This window comes from Euprymna scolopes, chromosome 7, assembly GCF_053919585.1.
Source record: "Euprymna scolopes isolate OS-2025 chromosome 7, ASM5391958v1, whole genome shotgun sequence".
NCBI lineage: Eukaryota > Metazoa > Mollusca > Cephalopoda > Sepiida > Sepiolidae > Euprymna > Euprymna scolopes.
Genome location: NC_136488.1, coordinates 153830312 through 153851009, shown reverse-complemented (window position 1 = coordinate 153851009; position 20698 = coordinate 153830312). Strand labels below are relative to the sequence as shown.

At 29.8% G+C, this 20698-nt stretch overlaps 1 protein-coding gene across 1 annotated transcript in view; it reads left to right on the top strand.

The window, feature by feature from the left end:
• Window positions 1–20297, top strand: part of LOC145280072 (translocating chain-associated membrane protein 1-like 1) — a 51386-nt gene extending 31089 nt beyond the window's left edge. The window contains exons 3-13 of the mRNA XM_080131763.1: window positions 1282–1400; window positions 2581–2697; window positions 3811–3869; window positions 5450–5480; window positions 9421–9474; window positions 10490–10560; window positions 12265–12375; window positions 13358–13429; window positions 15687–15758; window positions 18096–18244; window positions 19945–20297. Coding sequence (XP_079987889.1) covers window positions 1282–1400; window positions 2581–2697; window positions 3811–3869; window positions 5450–5480; window positions 9421–9474; window positions 10490–10560; window positions 12265–12375; window positions 13358–13429; window positions 15687–15758; window positions 18096–18244; window positions 19945–20027 — 938 coding nt within the window. The 3' untranslated portion in view covers window positions 20028–20297. The remainder of the gene's footprint in view (window positions 1–1281; window positions 1401–2580; window positions 2698–3810; window positions 3870–5449; window positions 5481–9420; window positions 9475–10489; window positions 10561–12264; window positions 12376–13357; window positions 13430–15686; window positions 15759–18095; window positions 18245–19944) is intronic.
• Window positions 20298–20698: the final 401 nt, after the last annotated feature.

The following is a 20698-nucleotide window of genomic DNA, read 5'->3' as shown; positions in this document are numbered from 1 at the left end:
TCAGCCTAAATTTAAAGTTTGAAGAAGTTTTCATTTAACAGAATTTGATTTTATTTATAAAGTTAGGTATAAAGATCATAAATTTTGGACATTTTCAAGAATTAAAATTGTGTAATGAATTTGGATCGAAATAAGAATTCCAGACATAATGTTTGGTAACATTATATCTCAATCATAATGTTTATATGGAGACGTAATACATAAGTGGTGCAAAATTTCTGTTGACAGAATTTATTAATTTTAATTTAATTTTACCTGTTCGTGTGTGTAAAAATTTTATAATACAAATAAAGCAGAATATTTCTTAAAGTATTTTACCATTTCAATCTATATACCTATAAAGTGGAGTTTTCTTTTTTCTTGCTCTGACATTGATAATAAAAATCTTTTTCTATTTAAAAATTAAAATGAACTTGATATACTGTCATGGATATGCGAGTGACTACAAGAAAATTAACTAATTTGCATATTGTTTTGAAAAACGCATTAGTTAATAACTTCATTTTTTTTTTTTTATGGTTTCTTATTAGATGATTGGTTTCATTTTACTATTAAATTCTATTTATGTATAGTTTCTACATCCTGCATAACTGCATAGAATTTAAGATGAAAACGTTCTAGCCCATAGAAATATATATATATATATATATATATATATATATATATATAACGTGACCATGTCAGCATATGTGCAAAAAATCCAAACTTCTGAATATTTTGTCTGCAGAATTGAAGTTTGATATAGTGTATTTGAACCTGTAGCACATTTGATTTGGTTTTTAAAGCCGGTAAAATTAGCTAAGGGGTCAAAATTACAACAAAAAAAACATTGGCCTGGCGTAAGTCGACTATACCCATCTTTTTCCCCCACACACATGCTAATTAAAAGTTAGTTTTTGCAGTTTTTGTATATGTATGGATTTGGGTCATATGCTAATGGATAAGGTTGGAGAGTTATATTTTCTTTCCGATTTTAGCTGATGGAACACGAGTCATGTTTTTACTTTTGAAATCACTATATATTAAGTATAATATAATTGATAGAGAATTGGCTCTATAATAAGAAATCTGCATGAATTAAAGTATATTTTAGCATATTTTACAACCAGGCAATATCTGGTGCCCTGCTAGTATCCTATATTTGTTCTTACATTCCAAGTTTGGTGTAAAGACCTGTTTATATTATTAAATTCTTTATCATCAAGGATTCTGGTATCGAATATGCATAACGTTTTTCATTTCTAATTTGTTAATCTATTTTACTATCGCTTTCCTTTTCAGGCAGTGACAATACGCAGATGAACTACTATACGTATGGCCCAAAAGATAGTCTTGCTATCTTTTTCTACATGCTTATCTGTGTTGTCATTCATGCTGTCATCCAAGAATATGTCTTAGATGTAAGTTAATTCCATATTTTTATCTTATTTCATTACTTTTATTTTTTTCACTTCACTTAATTCAGTCCTCCATTAGACTGAGGCAATTTTTATTTTGCCTCAATCCTGAATATCCATTTTACGGAGTTGAATTTCCCCCACATTAAAAACTGGCCTTGTCTAACTCTGCAGACAAATAAATAGAAATTTCAAAATTATCAACTTTTAAAAAGTTATGATGTAAAAATGTTGGCCATGTTTTTAATCTAACTGCTGCACTTTAAAATTAAAATATTTTCAAAGTCTTGAAAATGTAATTGTTAGGTTGAACACCCTGAAAATTGGATTATTTACAAAAAAAAAAAATGCTTTTCTGATTCTTTTATTTATTTATTTATTTATTTTTAGATTGATTATTCGTATTTTAATTCTTTGAACTAATGTTCTCATCTTAAGTGTTATTTTCACGTTTTGGTTAATGTAATCTTATCTTCAGGTTTAGCTTGTTTAACTCTGGGAATTTAATCAGAATTTGAAAAGGAAGCCTTTTCTTAAATACACATCAATCAAGACTGGGAGGAAGTCCTAAGCAATTTGCAATTGTATTTTGAATCTCCAGCACTGAAGATTGAACCTTCAACCTCCAAAAGAGTAGCTTTATAACTGAATTTTACTAAGTACTCTATCCACTATGCCACAGTTCTTTGCAGACAATTCTAGTATGAATTTTAGAATGACCTATTTTGTTTTTAGATGTACAATCTTACATACGTGTGTGTGTATAGTAATAGTTATGTATAATTATGTATGTATCTACTATTATTACTATTTTTATTTAGCTATAATTACTGGATTCTAAAATATAACTTCTATACCAGGTCTGTATGGTGATTCCCAAGTTCAGCAAGATTCACCTGGAGATGAAATGTTAATGACACCATTTTTTTTTTTTTTCCCCCCAACTTGTAAATTGACTTCATAACATACATTTTACAATTAGAAAAGTCGTTTTATTTGGGTCTAAGTGTAAATTGGTATCAATTATGGTAGCAGCTAAAAGGAACTGATTAGCATTACACTCTATCAGAAATCTCTCAAAGTTCTTACTAGTTCTAATATAAGCAAATTATGTTATATGAATTTATCTCAAAATAGGATTTCCTTATTAAAAATCATTTTTATTTTGTCTCTTTTCTTTCAGAAAATTAATCGCAAAATGCATCTGTCGAAGTTGAAACACAGCAAATTCAATGAATCTGGTCAGCTGATTACATTTTATGCAGCATCAGCAATTTGGGGGGCAGACATCATCATAAGGGTATGTAATCATGTTATATAATTGCTATCAAATGTGTTACTATAAATTTGATTTGTCATAAACATTCATAAGATACAATGGATACAATTGTTTCTAAAAGTTAAGCGTATAATTTTTTTAGAATATTAAACCAAGATTTGCCAGAATTTGACAAGTATTTGAAAATTTCTGAAATCCATCATCAATGACTATAAAATGGTCAAATTTCAAAGGAAAATCCCAATTTTTATCAAAATTAGGTTCCCCAAATCTCCAAAATTGAGTTTGCAGAGGAAGGGGTGGTATCTCTGATCTTGAAAATTAAATAACAAGAACTTAACCTCTCTAGGATGATAATCTTTAGCAGTGATGTGGAATTTTTTTTTATTATAGGTTATTATGGCACACTATGGTATAGATTCTAAAACTATTGGACGTATTTTATGAAATTTGGAATATAGGTAGAAGACATTAATTACTCGTTCATCAAGTTATTACCCTACGCATATACACACTCAGCCCTCTCCTCTGAAGTCTAACTCTTCCTTGCTGTGGTAGTAGCGATAATAACATGATAGTGTCAGTCGATAAGATCTCTGCACAACCACTTATGGTTTTAGGGTCGCAAGTCAGCTCTGGTGAAAAATCCAGGAGTCTGCATCATGATTTGTTGTCTGATTGTCTTTGTATGGCTGCAAATTAATGGAATGAAAGTGGCCACATTGCTTCTATGTCATTTCTTCGTGCTGGGCCAAACCTTCCCTAACTTTGCAACTGCTGGGCCTTTCTGCTCAATGTTGCAAGTAAAAAAAAACCTGCAATCCTGTTTAATGACTAACGAAGATGACTTCATGAAGACAAGCCAATCCCATGACACAATCTTTGTGAGTTCTATGTAAACAACTACCTCTTAACAGGCAAGCATACACACCTGGGTAATACCAGGTAATCTTACTAGGAATAATTCACCCAAACGGAGGATATCAGCTAATGTGTAAATGGAATATATCAACATTGATGGGATAATGTTATATTAAATCTTAGTTGATATAAAATTTAGTTGATCTTTTAATTATGGAAGCTGATCCCTTGCAAATTTTTATTTTAACATATTTTCCTTTCGTCTTTTTACAGGAAGCTTACATCAGTAATATCAATGCATTATGGGAAGATTATCCTCATGCTGAAATTCCGTACGTATATGCAAACTTTTTAAAATCTCTACAGATTAATTTTTTTTTTTTTTTTTTTTTTTTTGTTTAAAATCAAACTTAATTTTAACTTTAATCTTCATTAATACTCGGGTGTTGCAAGATGATATAATAGATGTGACATTAATTATGATGATAGCTAGGGAGATGTGCCGTAACTGTTAACGGATTTGCTCTGCATCACCTGTTCTATAAGTTCAGCTTTGGTCATCTATTTCGTCATTCTACATGCAATGACAGGCAAACAAGTTCTTCATTTTGCTGGGTTTGTATCAATTCTCAAGTACGAGGTAGCCTTGCTTGTCTTTCAATATAATTGAGTTTTTCAGTTTAAATGCTTCGAAATTTTTCTGTTTATAGTTTCATTAATAAAATTTTTTTTTTTTAAATTACTGAATAATCTTTGTTAGTAATCGTTACCTAATTCAGCATCTTAATATTGTCTATTTATATATGAGCAGAATAGATTTCTGTAATGCAATTTATATAATTTGCTGTCAAATTATTGTCCAAGCTTTTTTTTATCAACAAAGTTTCTATTATTGTATCCTCTACTCTTTGAGGAACTTGAAATTGAACTCGTTATTGAATGTGCATTTGAATCGATGTTCTTGTTCCCATGTCTATGGTTTAGCTTATTCCTTATGTTATGTCCATCCTTAAACGACTTTTAATGCTGAAATACAGTTGCACATATTGTAAATGTATTTCTATTTACTTGCCTCCTCATAAGGTTGTTTTTTATGTGGGGGAATATTAGCCCCCCCCCCTCTCCTAGAAGGTGGGGCACTTTGGAACAAAACATTTAAATTGCCCCAGTCAAGAATTTCTCTAAGATCACAACTGATCCTGCACTTTGATGCTATTAGAAGTTTTGGGGTACTATTTAATAGAACATTAGTTTGGATTTTACTCATAGCTAGGGGGTAGGGTGTCTCAAGGGTATTAGTGTATAATTTGATAAGGATTCTGTCTTGATTTGAACTCTGCTTAACTGATTTCATAGTCTGTAATAGTATCCATTACATAAATGTTGCACACTTCCCTCATACATAGGAATATTTCTTACTGTTTATGAATTATGGAAATTGAACTCCTTGCCACTTATATAATACTAGCAGGGCTACCCGGCGTTGCTCGGGACCGTATAAACAAGGAAAAAACAAAAGCAGATATTGAACATATGTTTTATTCTTAGGGGAGAGGAATCTTTCATCTCAAGTTTTAGCGTTACAAACAAACATTTGTCTTTTATATATATATATAGATAATGACAGGTTTTTTGGGGGCCCCCCTCGAAGATAACTGATCAGTTGACCAACTTCTAGTGGTCCGTTTGACGTGAAATTTCGATATTTGTCATCTGGGTGATGGGGCTTCGATATGATACCAAATTTGTCAAGTTTGGTTCCGTCTTTCAAAAGTTTTAGCGTTACAAACAAACATACATACATACACACAGACGTTTGGCTTTTATATATATAGAAGATGGTTGTTTAAACCTCGATATAAAAACTTTTTCCTGCTCTTTTACTTTCATTAATTTTTCTGTTTTTGTGTAGGTTTATTGTGAAGTTTTACTTTGTCCTACAGGTAAGTAACTTTTTTGTTTTTAAACTTGTCTAATTTAAATTTCTTAGAAACTAAATTGAGTTAATATTCAACAAATTTATTGTCCCATTTAAAAAAAAAAAAAAAAATTATTTTGGATGGGAGGAGCAATTTTGAATAACATTAAAATGTTTTCTAAATTTTGTTGAAATGACATTTAAATATTCTTTAATTACTTGTACAAATTGAAAAATATCCATTCATATTGGAATATCTTCAACTTTAACATATACATGCAGAGCTTGTAAAACTACAACCCAACCTTTTTTTTTTTTTTTTAATCTTTGTTGGTTGTCTTGAAATTGAAAAATGAACTAAAAACAAATGCTGAATATCATACCACCTTGGCAACAATCGTGTGCACAATGCATATACATTAAACATGTATCATGATGTGCCATCTTTGTAAAGACCAAAATCAACTTATATGAACAAAGGAAAAACTTCTGAAACATTGGCTCTTTGATCTCTTTGAATTGTAGAATACAATAAAGCTACCAAGTGTGTGTATGTATATATATATATATATATATATATATATATATATATATATATAAAATAAAAGATTAGAAATAAGTTGCTTAACTTTATACCATCAGATCAATAAATAAGAACCTTTAGGCCATGGTATTTCAAAACTAAATGCTTCTCATCAAAAGAACTAGCATTATATAAAATGTAATTAAAGCTGGCTTAAGAATAATTAGATTGAAAATGAAGGATATATATTATATAATAAGACATATTAAAGAAAATGGAAAATACCAGAATAAAACAAAAGTATAACTACAAAAGAATTAAGCATACGTGAATAGGAAGGTAAAAAACTGAAAAAACAGAAGTAATGGTAATAAAATAGGGATCAATGAGATAATGAGGATAATTAAGAAAAGACAATGAAAGTAAGAGAAAAAGTTAACTGTTAAAAAAAAAAAAAAAAAAAATAGGAAAAGGATAAGAGTTTATAAATTTGAAACAGAAGGAAAATCCAAACATAAAAAGTTCAAAGTAAAGCCTTAAAATGTCCAAACTTTATCAAAGTAGATCAAATCTTTAGAATAATATTCCAAAGAAAAAAAATGGCAATTTTTAAAAATCCAAAAGATTAATGAGTTAAGAGAGATAACCCTGTTAAAAATTTCCAAAAGCTGGTAAAATCTTTCTTATCAGATACGAATGTCAAGATGGAATTGGAGCATAAAAACGTATCTCTTAGAAGAAACACACTGAGAAACTGAACTAAGATTCCAAGAAAATTCCTGTAGACATTTCTTTGGGTTGATCAAAATTACATTATACTCCCCTCCGCACCAAAAAAAAACCCTTTAATGATATACATCAGTATAGTAATATTGATATCGAATGACTGAATTGTTGAAGTGCTATCACAAAGAAATATAAATATCAAGCGTTCAAACCACAAAAAATCAGATATCAAAACTTTTCTAAAAAGATGGAACTCACAATTTGAATAAATACAAAAGTAACCCATTAACGCAACAAAACAAAACTCCTAGTAATAATAAAAAAAAAACGTTTAAAATGTTACAACAAAAATCACTCTAACTTCTCTAATATCTATACATCAACCCCATTGGAAAAATCCTAAACAATTTTCAGCATGAAATGACCTAAAATGTTGCATTGCTGTAAAACCAAACCAAATGTATTAGTTTTTTTTTTTTTTTTCGTTTTCTTATGGGATGATCATCTTTAGTTAGCTATTACATGTAATTATATTCATGCAGATATTCTACATGATTTATACTTGCGTAATATTTGCATAAAAAGGTTATAGTAAACACAAACCTCGTACTATATATATTTATGTATGTGTGTATATATATTTGTTTAAAAAAATTTTGCCTATCAAGTTCCTAAGTTTTTGATGTACAGACATGAAACTTAATATATAGGGTACTCAAACCCATGCAAAACTTTATACTTGGGTTTTAGTGAAAATTAAAGAAATGGAATTTGCTAGGTGACGGTCGAACAATCACATTACAAATATGCATACATAACATAAAAAAAATTAGTTAGTTTTAATTTTTAGCCTTGCAGCAAACATGTCTTCATAGCTCAGGCATTAATGTCAAAGGAAAAAGTAAATCGTAAGCTAAATATTTTGATTTAGATTCTTGGTAGTGGTGCACGAATCATTACTATATATTGGGTCCAATATAATAATAAATATGAAATCTGCATTGATCAAAATATCATATTTAAGCATATTTTACAACTGGGCAATGTCGGGTGGCCTACTAGTGTGTATGTACACAAGTACATATATACACATTTATATATACAATATGCCTGCTTACAAATACTAGCAGTTACATAAGTGCATTTGTTTCAGCAAAGCCTTTTATCAGAGGTACTTTAGGATGAGGTGTTGTTGAGATCACATTCAAGGAAATTAAAATCTCAATTCAAAAACAATTATCTAATTTATACTACTGTGTTCAATGATCGGACTCTTAATGAACACAGGTTCTAGTATATTCAAAGTCTAGGGGAACTAAAATTATATACCCATCTAATTATATACACACACACACACACGATTCACATAAACATGTATATCTCTATTATATAAAAGTCACTTTGTATGTGTGTGAGTTCCTTCCTCGTAGGTTCGGAAACAGCTGAGCCTATCTTTTGCAAATTTCATACAAAGGTAATTAATATTTCTGGCAGTGTTCTTAGATATGTTTTGTACAGAAATTCATCTGATAAGTATTGAATCAAAAAAAAAAAAATCTGATCTTAAAATATTCTACTGTAAAATTTGTATAGAAGACTATTTTTATGCTACAACAGTGTAACCTTGGTCAGTGTAACATAAGAATTTTTACAGGGGAATATTTTTATGTATAACGGAAGAAAGGCTCTTTTTAAGATCAAGCCCAAATATCAGTTGACATATTGTAAACACAGACGGAATTTGAATGCCTATCATATCTTTTTTTTTTTTTTTTTTTTTTTTTTATTGCGAATTAATACACTGGGCAAATTATTCCTCATAATATATAATCAAAGAGGAGTGCTTCTATAATGCTATATATGCAATTTACACAAAACCATTCTTCCAAGATAATGTTATGAGCACACAGATGGCTCAGCAGTTCAGCTTTATTGCAAGTTTCACAGACAATACGGTATAAGATCACGGTCTTCTGTTTGTACAGATCTATGTTCATCCGTTGTTTAATCACACATAACTGGTTGCTGTGATGGGATCTCGTGTGGTGCCGAAGGTAGGCTTTGCCAAAGGGACAATGCACATTGAGCTGAAATGTGTTTAGGACATTCAACAATGATTGCTTCTGCAAAGCATGTTACAAGATGGAGTACTCTAACTACCTTGCCTCAAATCTTCCTCAAAAGTGATAGACACTTTCACCAGCCAATCATATTGAAGCTATCCTTACTCCTTCACAATTATTTTAAGGGTTTTCAAATTGCCTTTAAGTCTTTGATATATATATATATATATATATATATATATATATATATCAATCTCCATCCATTTATTTTTGTTTGGAATACTTTTGAATTCAACTTTTTGCATGAAAGAACATGCTTACTTTAATGCTAGTTGGGAATAATTCTCCCTTAACTAATGATCTCTAGATGGAGAGACATATATTTTTAAAATGTTATCTATGGACACCTCTTGAAGTGTGTGTGTGTGTATGTGTGATGCACTACCGATTAAATGATACGATTATTTGAATGTGCAATTTTACTATTAAAAAAATATTTAAGAATGCATTTATAGGATGCGTATGTTTTTATAATTTGTTTAACTTTGCATTAAATTTATTGCAAATTTTATGGCTTGATGTAAATCTTGTATCTTGAGCTGAAATATTTAATATGCATTTCATTTCTTTTTTTTTTTTTTTTTTTTTTCCAGATTGCCTACTGGTTACATTGTTTCCCTGAACTTTACTTCCAAAAAATAAAAAAGGTATTTCATATTAAATTATAATTATTCACATAATCTCTTAGAATTGTAAGACAATTATTTATCATGTTTCTATTTTAGAATAGACGTTATAATGCTTGTTCCTTCCTTAGTCTGTACGTTATGCTTTGAAAAAGGCCAAATACAATTTTTGAAGGGCAAACTGCTTCAAAAAAGACCAAATTCACAAAATTTGGCCCTATAAAAACCAATCTAGTACTCCTGAACAAGTGACTTCCTTTTGATTTAACCTCGTTTTAAAACATTTATCAAATATATATCTGTGTTGTAATGGTATGAGAAAGGTACTTGTAATTTTGACATGCAACAATGTTTCCCCAAAGAAAGTAATCGATGTTACGTCAAAAGGGAATGTTTGAAACAACAAAAACAGGGCAAATGTTAATTTACTCCAATCCAGCAAACTGAAGGAGTAAATTAAAGATTGCCTTATAATGTGATTTTATTATTTGCATTTAACTATATAGCACAATGTTTATTTCTGAGTATTTATTAGTGCTTATTAATTTCCTTTGGGTCGGCTCTATATTTAAAATACAGTGCACTATTTTCATAAAATTCTAATCCACTCCTATTTGCTGCATGTTATTAGTTTTTCTATCCAAAAATGTAATTTTTTTTTTTTTTTTGCACTAGCCAGAAAAATATCAGCTTTATCAAAACATTTGTTTAAATCTTTCTCATTCTGTGGAATTTCCACATGTCCTGCTAGTTTAATAATAATCAGATTAATGTAAAATTGTAAAAAGATCTTTAAATATTATTTATGAAAAAAAAAAAATTTCATCTTGAAATTCTATTATAGGCTTTCTTTTTCTGTGTATGTGTGTGTGTATATATATATATATATATATATATAACGAATGTACACCCTCTATGGAAAATGATTGGCAATAGATAATCCCCTCTCCAATTTTCAAATATTCATAAAATTTAGTTAAAAAATACATGAAACAAATTTTTTTTTTTCTGAAACATTTTATTTTTATTTATTCAGGAAGAAATTCCGGCCAGACTTCTCTACACCTCATTGTACCTCATAACTATTGTAACTGCATATCTACTGAAGTATGTATACTTTTAATTTCTCATTTGTCTGCAGTGATGTTTAAATATATACAAGGATTGTTCCAAAAGTAATGCATCCTGTTTTATAACTAAAAAAGTGGGAGTTCCAAAGACTGGAGTGGTGCCATTAAAATGAGTGACCTTTTGTGCTCCAGAACTTATTTTTCTACATAGTCATCATCATTCACAATGCATTTTTGCCAGTGATGGGGTGGTAGTTGTACGTGGGCATCCAGACCGCACTGTTACTCACATCTGGCGCCACTTTAAAATTGATCAACTCCACTAACTGTGCTGACATCAACTGCATCAGCTTTGTAAACATTTAATAGATGCAGTTCTTTCTTTTTAATATAAATGCTCTTTCAAATCAGTTTTTTTTTTTTTTGTTAATATAAATGTAGGGAGTGGGTAATTTTTATAAATTGATATAAAAAAATTCCAAATGGAAATAGCCATGACAAAGTAAAAGTTACCATAACAAACGTCACTGAATAATCTGCACAATACAAACCAAATTGTGTGTGTGTGTGTGTTTTTTTTTTTTTTTTCTCCCAACCCTAAACTAAGTCGGTGTCGTTCATTTCATTTCATATTATGTAAAAACATCAGGTTTGATTTGACTTTCTACAGAAAGTCAGAATTGTTTACCTTGCAACTGCAAACTTCTGGAGACATATTCTTAAAAACACTAATGTGCATATAACAAAATAACAACCTCCAATCAAATTGAACAAAAAAATTTGCAAAAAATAAAAATATTTGACAAATATTCAACATTATCAAAAAAAAAAATGCTTTAAAGTAAATAGAGGTATTTTTGTTACATGAGGTTTTACGTTGTCCTGGAAAAAAAAAACAACTTTCTTTTTGGTTAAGTTTTTCCTGAACGCATTAGCATTTGTTCTTTCATATTGAAGAACTCTTACTGAATTTGTCTTAGCAAAATGACATAAGTGTATTTGGGCATAATTTTGCTTATGCAGTTTATGGTATGAGAATGTCATAATTCACTAAAACGAGGAGGGTTTTTTTTTGTTTTTTTTCTTCACCTGTGATTGTATGGAAAATCTATGGAGTGTCTTGTCATTGCAGTATCTTGCTTCTCCGATAATTGGAAAATTGCCTGTTGTAACAGTTTTCAAGAACTCTAGCAAAGAACTGGTGCACAAAATTATTGCCCATAAGTCCCCTCCCACTCTTTGCTTAAAATCTTTGAATCCTTAATTGATGAGATATCCATTTGCTCAGTTGCCATTTCTTTTTCTGGTTGCTGTCAAGTAACCCTAGTTTCTTGATGTACATGAACTTGCCAGACTAGTTAACATGTTAGACTTTAATTTGAATCGATGACACTTTAAGTGAAGAAATTGATCTCCTAGGAGTTTTTCTAGAATTAAGTTTGGAATCCAAATTTTGAGCAATTCTTTCCTTTACTATGTATCCTCTCCAAATTTTGTACAAATCATTTGAGAAGCAGCGGGTGCAGTATTTAAGATTGTCGCTTCAGTTCAATGGGATAAAAAGAAAAAATACAGAAAATTTCGATGATCCTTTTACTTATTACAAAACTGCATTTCACTGTGAGAAGGTTTACATGTTTATAACCAGGATGCATTAAATCTTTAATATTACTAACTTTTGAGTAGTTAACTGTAATGTAAAAACTAAATTTCCTTAACTTTTTTTTTTTTTTTTTTTCAGTTTCACTCGAGTTGCATTATGTATGTTGGTTCTACATTATACGGTAGATTTTGTCTTCCATATTGCTCGTACAATGCATTTTGGAGAAAAACAAGAACTTGCATTGAATGTGTAAGTAAAGTGAATATTTCTTTCTAGCAATTTTGAAATTTTGCTTAAGATTTTGTCAAGCTATGAAATCCATAATTAGAATATTTAATTTTTTATTTTTAATTTTTTAATTATTTGAATTTTCATAAACTGACATGAATTTAGATTCAGAATTTATTTTATATACCTTAATCTCTACATAAATAAAATGAACTCATTTTTTCCCGTCGGATTTTGACCTTAATAGGATTAAAAATCAAAATATTTCATGCAAATATAATATGCACAAACGGCAGAACAATATCTGAGGTGTGTTATAGGCTTATTATTTCTCAAATTCCTCGATAATCTTAGATTTCTATACTTTTTCTGCTGAGAAGTCACGGCCAAAATCGGTTAAGATCAATGGAAGTGGTAAAATATTTTCTCTCTAATAAATTCCTCCTCCCCCTGCCACCACTTAACACCGTTTGGGGATCGTTCACAAGGAACAGTTGAGAAGAGAACACCGGTTTGGCTTCGTAGTTCTTTCATGTGAAGTTATTTAACATCACTAAACTAAGCTGCAGTGCTCTGTGGCGTAGTGGTTAGCGTGCTGGACAATTCACATTATATTTTCACGTTCGCGCCGACCTACCGTAGTCGTTTTTTTTTTTTTTTTTTTTTTTTTTTCCCTAAACAACTGGAATGGACTTTTCTTGGTGGCCGAACTGTTAACGTTGCAGATGTTTTTTTTTTTTTGTTTTTTTTTTCACACTTTATTTTCCTACTTTTACTCATGACTCCGGGTTTGATCCTTCCTACTTACCTACCATAACATTTTTTAAAACTCTCTCCCCCCCCCCCCCCCGTCCCGGAAACAAACACTCGGGCAACGCCGGGTACCCCCACTAGTACTGAATATTTGCCAAATTAGAACATTTGTTATTAGTTGCAAAATTTTTTATAGAAAATTTTTAAATTTTTTTTTAAGAAATTTTATGTGTATATTTTTATTTTTCAGTTTCATGGTGTGGAATGTATTATTTGTAATAGTTCGCTTCAGTATAATTACTTTGGCATTTTTAACATTCTGGTAAGTAAAATTTATGTTAAATTTTAGAAAGATAATGCTGTATTTTAATGAAAAATCAATTTTTTACTTTTTTTTTTTTTTTATTTTTTTTTTTAGACTTTAATACAATCATTACATTTCTTCTCTTCTAGTTTGGTTTGGAAAAAAGTAAAATCTTTATGGTGGATGCAACCAAAAGTTTCAGATTAAATGAATTTTCATTTAATAAAACCTTATGCGGCATAAATTTTTTCTTTAAATTTTCTAATTTAATCTTATGAGATCTTTTCAAAAGATGTGACTATATTATGTAGTGTTTTAAAAAAAAAAAAAAAAAAAAAAAAAAACAACAACAATCAGAAACATGTCAAATTATGAATTAATCTTTTGGAATATACCGTAATTTTTTTTTATAAAAACTGTAACAAAAAAATGATTGGGTTGAGGTAACAAATATTTTAGACAATCAACAATTTATGTGCCATATAAAGCTTATATATATATATATATATATATATATATATAAGCACTATTGTTGGAATGATTAATTGGAATCAGAAAAATCAGAACTTTTCGGGGTATCAAAATCAGAAAAATTTTACTCTAATTTCAGATTCCAAAAACGATTCCTTAAAGAGCATGTTGAGCTTAATTTTAATTAAAATGGAGTGGATTATTTTACTTTATTAAAAATTGTATTATCTGAAAGTGTTCAACAAATCCCTCTAAATAAAACCAATTTTTTTCAGGCGATTATGCATGGACGCCCTGAAAAATTTGTCGGAACGAAACCATGAATTCTTTTAGAATTTCGTTTCACATATAAATTTTATGTAAAGGATCAGAATTTCTGAGCTGTTCTAGTGTTTTATAGCAGTTTTGGAGAGGGGGTAATATTAATTTTTTTTAAATGATGGCGTCAGACTTTGGGTTAATGGTAAAAAATAAACTTTTAAAAGAAACTGATCCCCCAATCCAAATTCTAAAATCTTTTTTTTTTTTTTTTTCTGTCAAGTTTTTTAGAATGTTCAGTAACACATAATCACCTAAAAAGTAGAATCTTATTTTGGAAGGAAATGATATAGTTGCAGGTATTAATAATTGTCATTCTGTTTATGTTCCCGGATTTAGACTGTTATTTTATAATGTACAGAATCCAACTCTCCAAAAAGGTAATTTTAAATTGGGATAAAAATTCTGTCTAGGAATTCTTTTTCACTGACTGAAGACAGATAAGATAGTGTAGTATCAGAACAGGCACTACACTTTGACTTATTTGCTAAAAAATATAACAGAACGTCAACAAAAGTGAAGATCGTTGGTCATCCTATATCTTACACTATCTTGCTCTTAGCTAGAATCATTTCTCTCACGACAATACCACATTTACTCTATTCAAAATAGTGTCAATACGTTATTTATTTTTTTTTTTTAATATTCCTACGTTTTTAATGAAAAAACATTTTTCATAAGATGGCTAAAAATATCAATAAATTGTCTGCCAATACTAAATTTATTTAGTATTAGAAATTCAATGAATAAAACTTCATACAAAAATATCTGCTTCTCCTTTCAACCAAAAAAAATACTTAGGGTTGCAGAAAAAAACTTAGCAGTTTTGGGTCAAATATTCTGATATCCTTTATAACATAATACCTAAATTTTTTTTTCATGTGAAAAGAACTTATCAATCATTTATGTACGAGTTTTCTAATGTGCATTTTGTATATAAATTTTCAGTGAGATACAAATAAGAAAGTGAACATATCCATTATTTATAGATTTTGTTCCATAGCAAAATTATTAAAGAGTGGGTGGGTAGGTCAACTAACACTTTGTTTACGTTTTTTTTTTTTTTTTTTAATGATAAATTTGGTAACTTATTGTAAAGAGAACTAATTGTAAAGTTTCAAATATTGGAACTTTTCTATATGAACAAACTTAAATCAACATTTATGAAGGCTGATAACGCAGAAAACCCCACTTTAATCATTCCAATTTTTCTATTTTGCTATTAGCCTTCATAAATACCCACATTTGTTTACCAGTTGTGCTTCAAACTATATCTTATTTTTTGTTTTGATTTTATATGGTTTTTTGTTTAATGCAATTTAAGTGTTTTTATTTTTCAATTTAAATTTTGAAACTTTTTTTTTTGTCTTGCAATAAATATTTTAGCATTAAACTTTTTACAAATCTAATTTTTATAAACCTTAATTGTATTCATTTTTTTTTTTTTTTTTTTTTTTTTTTAACCTCCACTTCATTTTTCTTTTAGGTTTGGCTTGGGAAAAACAAATCAAACTTCAATAAATTTGCTAACTGGAAATTTTAATACAATGTTCATCAGGTAAATATTTAAATTTTATAAGCAAATAGAAAGCAATGTGAATGGACACTTGCATTCAAGTACTGGCAAAGAAATTAATGAATTTTATTTGCATATATTGCACATTTGTAGTCAATGAAATGACAACTTTACATAATGCGAATCATCAGATTTGAAAAGAGAAGCAGTGGAAGAATTCTTTAAAACTTGGGTGCTTCTTTGTTATTAGAACAAAAATCAAAATGTTGAATTTAAAATAAAACCAATAGTGTTTGCTTAATAATCATGTCTTAATAATCATGTCTTAATAATCATGTCTTAATAATCATGTCTTAATAATCATGTCTTAATAATCATGTCTTAATAATCATGTCTTAATAATCATGTCTTAATAATCATGTCTTAATAATCATGTCTTAATAATCATGTCTTAATAATCATGTCTTAATAATCATGTCTAAATAATCATGTCTTAATAATCAGCATATCCAAAAATTAAAAATGATAGGGTAAAGAATTATGAAAATAGGGGTTGAAGAAAATTTTGTAAAAATTAAAACTTTTTCAATAAAGATTGAAAATTTTTATTAATGCAGTAATATTTGAGACTGGACAATTAAGTAGAAATCATTGCTTTTCGTTGAAATTGACATAAAATGTAGATACCGCTCTTATTTTTTATTTATTTATTTTTTTTTTTACCTGCAAATTCCACTAACAACAAATTAACATGGTTAAAGAGACAACTGTTGCAGTTTTCACACGATCAAAACCCAACTGATATTGACAAGTTTCCAATACAAAGAAGCACTGGAACTAGTTTTGAGAGAAAGAAAATAATCTATAAATGTAACAAATGAATTATGAATTCCAACACAAGATATAGTTTTAAAAAATACTGTATTTATTACTGGTGCTACCAGATCAGGATGTCTGAAGATATTGGCTACTTGACCTAAAATCCACCAAACGTTGATGCTATATATTTTTTTTCTTTGCAAATTTGTTCTGCCAAACCAAAAACCATTTTCTGTACAAAATTACCAAACCAAACACCATGAATAAATATTTGAAGATATAAAGAACTTGAAGCATAAAAACTTTTACCAAAATGACTGGATTCTGTGTTAAATGATTCCAAAAGGGTTGATATGCCATAAAACAAAACTACCAAACTATATTTATTTACAGGAAAGAAATATGCAGGTGAAAAACAAAATAATCTAAACAAGGATAATCGTCTATGAATTTTAAAGGAAAAATATATTTGCAATAATAATTGGGTTGTGAAAGAAAGGTATTGTTTAGAAGCTGGAAAGAAAAGAAGTTAGCAAAAATAAAATTTTCATGAAAGTTCCAAACTGGATTTTTTTATAAGTATATAGAATTCTGTGTTATTCAGGGTGTTTTAATTAAAAAATTAGAAATATTTGGTTGAATAAAGCATGAACACTGGATCTTTCATTATCTAATTAATTTTGCTATTTTTCAACTGAAGTCATGAAAAATTGTGGTTTATCTGTGTTCAATTTCACTTATCGTTAGTGAAGATGCAAGTCTCGATGTTAAATGGTCAGCTTATGAGCATTTCATGACAGCCTAAATTTGAAAGATAGAAGGATCAGTCTTTATTCTTTGAATGTCAGTGAAGTAAAAAAAAAAAAAAAAAAATGAATTTCTCTCCCTCATTCTCTACTTGTTTCGTACAGTATTACTGGATGAATATTTAATATAATCGAATCCTACTTGGTTAAATGAAAAGGTCAAGCTCGTCCTTGATGGCTGTACGTCTAAACACATGATGTGCTTCAGAAGCTGTTACTTGGATCTTATTTTTGATTTTCATAAATTACCTCCCTGGTGCAATTGTGTTTGGGATGGGCATATTTGCCTATGCCACACTCTATTCCTGCCACAAATACTCCAACAAGCCAAGCAATGGCTAAATCCTTGGAAAATGACCTAGTCTGTAGCAGAATGGAGCCAAAACTGGATGGTCACATTGAATGCTATCAAGACGGTTTCTTTTAACGACTGCAAGAAACCTTTCTAACCACTGATTGTCATGGCTTCCTGCCCAATTCTTCAGCCCAACATTCTCAGACGACATGAAATGGAATAAGGGCATAGATGCTGCTAAGTTTACCACAGAAAATATAGGCTCCCTCTACCAGGTTAGAACTTATTCTTACCAGTATCCTATATTTCTGAAATCACCATTTAAACATTTCTGCAGAATGTGCTCCGATGAACTTGCTTCACTTGTATCTCTTCAGCATAAATACCCCCACCCCATCTGACTTATCAATCTTTTTTTGTAAATTTCAAAACCTAATTTGTATTTGTTCTTTTTCTTAGGATTACCTGCCTCAGTGGAATTTGCCTACTTCAAGTATGGATGATGTGGAACTTCATAAACTTCCACATAGTACGCATGCGGGAAAGAGATGCAGCTGCTTCTCACAAGAAATCTTCATCTCCCAAGAAGAAGCAACTCAAAATCAGAGGTAAATATAGTTTGACTCTTAACTTGGGAGGGGGGGGGTCATATGACTTTGGCATATGCTAGCTGGAGAGGAGGGGTTTAGCTTTTATTTTATTTCTATTATTTTTTTTTTTTTTTTTTTTTTTTTTTTTTTTTTTTTAAGAAAACTATTTTTTCTATTTGATTTGACTGAATTTTTTTCTTCCTTCTGTCTCTTGCTTTTTTTTTTTTTTTTTTTTTTCCTGCCTTTTTGTTTGTCTTGTTTGCCTTCCTTATCCTTATGACAAATCTCTCTGAAAATGTTAATTTTGCTGTAAGATTTTAAATCATGCATAAGGAGGATAGGAGAGTTGGATAATTTCTTTCATCAAAGAATGGCTTCCTCTATTCTTTCGACCCTCCCCCCCTTCCAAAAAAAAATGATATGCATTTTTTTTTTCTTTTTTTTTTTTAACATTAACATGATTGGAATTGAAGCTTTTTGTGCCATTGGCCGCTCACATCCCTGAAAAATTTGAAATGACATGGTTTCTTCTACACTTATCCAAACTGGGTCATCTCTGATGATTCCTTCCCAAGTCAGATCAGAAATGCATTTGATCAGGAGTGCCCATTATTTTTGAAGCAGGACAAGACATTTGATAGATTGGTGCTTGTGTAAATTAAAACACATTTTAGGTGAAAAACATTACATATGTTCAGTTTTTTTTTATTTTATTTTATTTTTTTTTAAATGGAGCTTTAATTTAAGACAAGGGAGATAAGTCAAATTGGCTGGTCGTACTGACTTGGTCACACAATTCATCCACATTAAAACTCAGTTATTTGATAAATTCTATTTTTACTTGTAATCATTTTTTCATTGAATTATTTCTATAAATTTTTAGAATTTATACTAATTTCGCCATGACATGTGAATATGCAATGTTTTCACCAAAAATGTGTTGGTTTAAAAGATTGTCAATATTTTTTTTTATATAGGCATCACCACTTATCAAGGCCAAGAGGCCACTCGAGGATAAGGGTTAAAGAGTGTACAGTAGAAATTGGACAATATAGTAATCGTTAGTAATGGAAATTCAGTAAATTTGTTAACAAGTGGAACGGCTCATCAAGAACTTGTAGTCAGCTGGAAAGCAGGAAAATGGAAGACAATTCCATAGGCATGCAGTTCTAAGAAAGAAGCTTTGTTCATGGAATCTACGTTTAGGTTTAGGCACAGATAACGAGTGAGGGGAATTATTGATGGTGTTTTGAGCTAGACGAGTGTTTCTTGTGAAAGTTTGGCGAGAGGGGGGGACCATAGACTGAAGCTCAGTCGAACACTTTCCATGAAAATAACGATACAGCAGACAAACTCACAACATCTCTTCTGTGAGATAGAGGTTGCAGGGAAGAGAAAAGGATATCTCCTATGAGGCTATGAAGTCTATGCAAGTACTGTTTTTTTATAGAATGTTTAGCACTTCCTGTGTCTCTTCTGTGTCTTATGATCGTTTTCCTCATTTTATTTTTTATTTTAATAATTTTCTACCTTATCAATTTTTATAATTTTTGGATATAACCATCTTAAATACGACGAATACATAGATACCATTGTTTTTGTGTGAAATTCAATATTATGATTTTCGAAAATTTCGTCCCAATAGTGTAAAAGCGTTGAATGTTTTTATCTTAACATTTCCTTTTCTATTCATTTAAATTGTTTTTCTTACATTCCAGACTCAACTGCTGACTCTAACCACCACAATAGTGCCACTGAAAATGGTTCTGTACGTTCGAGAGGAAGAGGGAAAAAAAATTAACAACCAGTTTGAGCTAGTTGTTTAGTGTTCTATCACCTCATCTTGTCTGGTGTCGGTCTCTCTCTCTCTCTCTCTCCATTTTTCTCTTGTTCATTACCTTTTTAATTGGATCTGCTGATCTCTCCCTGGCCCCTAAACAAATTAAATGCCCATTTCTTCTTTTCAATGTGTTTGTTTTTAATGTCTTTGTTGACCTACACAGGCCACACTGTCTAATGCACTGTTCAGAGTTTTATTTCTTATAAAAATAAAATAAACCTACTAAAAATACATGCTTTTTTTTTTTTTTTTTTTTTTTTTTTTTTTTAAATAAATTTAAATCAAATAAGTTCTTTGATACCTAGATTGATGCATAGACAAAAAGTTGATTTTCTTTAGATTTGGGAGCAAAAATAAGCCCTAATACTTTACCATTGCTACGTTTTTAAAGTTTAATTCAAGCCTGAAATTACTTTCTATTCAGCAGTTTAAGGGCTTCAAAATTACATTAAAATTTCAAAAGGTCACACTGTTGAATAAGTCTAGCCATTTTGATTTTATCAATGATTGATAGTTGCTTACTATTTGAACTATTATTCAAAACTCATTAAGCCTTGAAACTGCATTCAGAAATGGCTGCCATGTTTACTGTTGTGACCCTTTGAGATTTTAAGGTAATTTTGAAGCCATTA